Source organism: Apaloderma vittatum, unplaced genomic scaffold (genome assembly GCF_000703405.1).
Source record: "Apaloderma vittatum isolate BGI_N311 unplaced genomic scaffold, ASM70340v1 scaffold9417, whole genome shotgun sequence".
In the NCBI taxonomy this organism is placed as follows: domain Eukaryota; kingdom Metazoa; phylum Chordata; class Aves; order Trogoniformes; family Trogonidae; genus Apaloderma; species Apaloderma vittatum.
Window position 1 is genome coordinate 11,966 of NW_009727774.1, and position 3,621 is coordinate 15,586.

Sequence of the window (3,621 nt, forward strand, 5' to 3'; positions counted from 1 at the left end):
AGAAAAAGAACCTGCTGAATCTCTTACGAAAAATTTGCATGTGGGAATGTATCACAAAGAAGAAAATACATTTGAGCCCTACTTAAAACAATGAAATATATCTCGGAGGGAAAGTTTCAGACTTTTTTGTATAAGAGGAGTTACGGTTTCTGTAATTTAATAGGTGCTAAATTTGGTGAGGAGTGCTAGCAAATCCATTTCACACAACGATATTTTATCTCCCTTGAAATGGTCATTTACACGAATGTCTTTTGATTGGTTTTGTTGTCCCACAAGCACGTTGACTGACCGGGTTGGGTCCCTGCTCTGTAACGTGGCTTGTTGAAGCCCCTTCATCCCCTCTGTTTGAGGGAGGGGTTGCAGTAACATGCTGCTCCCGCGTTTCTGCTAATATCTGGTTCGTTTAGTCCAGAGCTCGTAGAGAAGGTGGTGACCGAGCCGCGGAGGCGCTGCAAACGTTCTTTGCCGGCCTTGTGTGGCTGAGGGATTCGGGCAGGCCGGGAGGTAACCGGAAAGCCGTGGTTATTTCCCAGTTTGCCTTTGTCTTAGGTGGAAGGGGAACTCGCATGAGTAGAGGTGTTCAAAATTGTGAAGTTTTTTCTTCAGTGGTTCTCCTGCAGCTGTCGGTCGGATCTTCTGGTCCGTTCAGCCCCTTGCTGGAGACCGTGACGGGAAGAGCCGCTCGCTCCAAACACTCGCTGCTCTCGCATCTCACGCCGAGACCTTTGGGAGCTCGTGTTTGACTTTAAGTTCAGCTGCCGGCAGCACCGGGCTCAGCCTTCAGCGAGGCCTGTGAGCAGAATATTTTACGCTGGTGGCAGAGCAGCAGCTTCTGACCCGCCACAGGCGTTTGCTCTTGAAACACGCAGGAAGGAAACAATTGGTGGACGGGTGAAGAAGTTCCGCTGGCAGTTTGGCACTGAGGCTTTCTGCTGCCTCAGAAGTGGGAGCTGTAGCGAGGCGCGGGGCAAATACCCTTCCCCTTGCAGGCAGGGCAGTGTCCTTCCCTTAGGCAGCAGGGATTCCTCTGCTCAGGAGCTATTCAATCTTATTTTCTACTCTGGGGTAAACTTTGAGCGTAGCCGTACCCAGCAGATGATCAGAAGTGCGATAACAATTCCCCAGCGCTCGGCAGTGAAGTATCCGATGACCCTTGAAGTGCTCTGTGCTGGGTCAGTATTTTGGGTGCTGCCCTGCCCGTGCCAGGCCGGTGTTTCTGTACCACGGTGTCAAAATGCTTTCTGACCCTGCAGTTTGGGGATGGGATCATGCAGCGTGGCGTTTTATGTGAACAAATAAAATTATTGCCGGCCCCTTAGGGCGGTCAAAAGTGGCAAATGACAGTTTCTCTTACTACTGAGAGTTGCCCTTAAAATGTGATTAAATCGTAGGTCTAAAATGAAAGTGAGTGAAGATACTTGTGTCTTGTCCTTGTACTAAACCGATGGCGAGTCGGCCTGACTTTCCCTGATCTGTTCCTGCAGGTTCTCAGTAAACAAAAGGATATTTGTAGTTGGGTTTGGATTATACGGATCCATACATGGGCCAACGGATTACCAAGTAAATATACAGGTAACTACTATGGTAAAAGCATTTGCTGCTCTCGGGGCTAGCTTAACGCGTTTCAGTGAATGTGCAACAAAACCTGAAGTGAGAAGGGACTGTGCTTGGTTCCTGGCCGGGCAGGTGGCGGATGCAGCGAGGGCCAGATGGGGCACTGGGGATAAGAGGGATTATCGCTCTCGAATCTATGCAGCTCCCGTTGCCTGCGTCACCGCGGGATCTCCCCACGTCGGCTCGCCGCCCGCGAAAAGACGACTCGGAGAGTTGTGACGTGGCTTGAGAACGAGCTGTGGGTGTTCGCCCACGCCAAGCAGGCCAGGCTGATTGTGCCCGGCAGGTTGTCCTTGGAGCTGCCGCGACTCAGGGCAGAGGAGAAGGCGGTTGTGGCGGGGCCGTGCCAGCGTGCGGCCTTACGCTGTCAGCGTCCCCTTTGAGATGATGAATAGGACCGAGGGAGACTCGGTTGCTGTGATTTTGTTCAAAGACTGGGGCAGGTTAAGGAAATCTCGTGTCCTTCATTCTGGCCGCACGTATGTGAGCCCAGCCTGGGTCTCTTGAGCAGAACTATCCCCAGAGAGGTTCCCCCAGCACAGCTGAGGTGATGAGCACAGTCTGTCGGTGCTTCTTCTGTAGTCGTCAGGGTCTCCTCCTGGTGCCCCTGAGCTCTTGGAGAAGAAAGGCAAGTGAAGTTCTAAGCGCACAACGACAGCCTGTGGTCCTCTGCTTGGCGTCACGGCAAGGAGGGCTCGTCCTGGGCTGCCTGGGACCCGAGCCCATGGTCACAGGGCGTGGGGTAGCGCAGTTGTAACGGGGCTGATCAAACCACCGAGTCCCTCAGCTTTGCTCCAGCTCGGGGACAGGGCAGCGCTCGACTCACTGTGCTAATTCAGTTTATCACGTGTCTTACAGATCATCCACACGGACAGTAACACGGTTCTGGGCCAGAACGACACGGGGTTCAGCTGTGACGGTTCATCAAACACTTTCCGGGTCATGTTCAAGGAACCTGTTGAGATTTTACCCAACGTCAACTACACAGCGTGCGCTACTCTAAAGGTACCAGCTCGGGGCGGGTAGAAGAGTCGCAGGGACGGGAGGTTTCTGTAGTCCCCTCAGCACAACTTCATTCTCTCTCTGCGTTTTTCAAGGTGTGTGATAGAATCTGGAAGGTTTGCTGGGTAGTCCTTCGCCTGGTGGTGCGATGCCCACGTTCGCCGCTGGCGTTCGGAGTCGGTTTTGAACTTGTCTTGCGAGTTTGCAATAACGATCAGGCTGCGTTAGGGATCGAGGGATGGGGTGGTTTTTGCGGATGTTACAGACAAATTGTTGCTTCTGCAAGTGTGCAATCCAGAGCCTGCCTGCAGCAGCTCCAAAACAGTTGATTTTTAACTGTTGAGATCTGGTTAAACGTAGTGTTAAGGTCTGACAAGGACAAGAGCTTTGCTCAGAATACCTGAGGTACAAAAGCCAGAGACAGGAGGGCTTTTTACATGGGCCTGTAGTGATAGGACAAGGGGCAATGGCTTGAAACTTCAAGAGAGGAGATGTAGATTCGATCTAAGGAAGAAATTCTTCCCCAGAGAGGGGTGAAGCACCAGCACAGGCTGCCCAAGGATGCCCCATCCCTGGAAGGATTCAAGGCCAGGTTGGACGGGGCTTGGAGCAACCTGGGCTGGTGGCAGAGAGGTGTCCCTGCCCACGGCAGGGGGGTTGGAACAAGGTGATCTTCAAGGTCCCATCTGTGAGATGCCCAAAGCTCGTCGCTTGGGGCCAGGCTGAGGCTGAACCTCCCGGCAGGGGCCTGCCGGGCCGCAGTCCCTGCCCTCATCCCTTCGTGTCTTTTGTGACCGTCGCAGGGTCCAGATTCCCACTACGGAACCAAAGGACTGCGCAAAGTGATCCACGAATCGCCAACGACGGGAGCCAAAACCTGCTTTACGTTCTGTTACGCGGCTGGGAACAACAACGGCACTTCCGTGGAGGATGGACAAATCCCAGAGATCATCTTCTACACATAGTGCAGCTGCGGAGCTGGCTCTGGACTCCTTCCGTTCTCTT

General features: G+C 53.2%; 1 protein-coding gene across 1 annotated transcript in view; it reads left to right on the forward strand.

The window, feature by feature from the left end:
- The window catches only part of LOC104277225 (BTB/POZ domain-containing protein 2-like), a 15,027-nt gene extending 11,435 nt beyond the window's left edge, over positions 1 to 3,592 (forward strand). The window contains 3 exon segments of the mRNA XM_009873804.1: positions 1,485 to 1,572; positions 2,473 to 2,619; positions 3,420 to 3,592. Coding sequence (XP_009872106.1) covers positions 1,485 to 1,572; positions 2,473 to 2,619; positions 3,420 to 3,581 — 397 coding nt within the window. The 3' untranslated portion in view covers positions 3,582 to 3,592.
- The last annotated feature ends 29 nt before the right edge of the window (positions 3,593 to 3,621 follow it).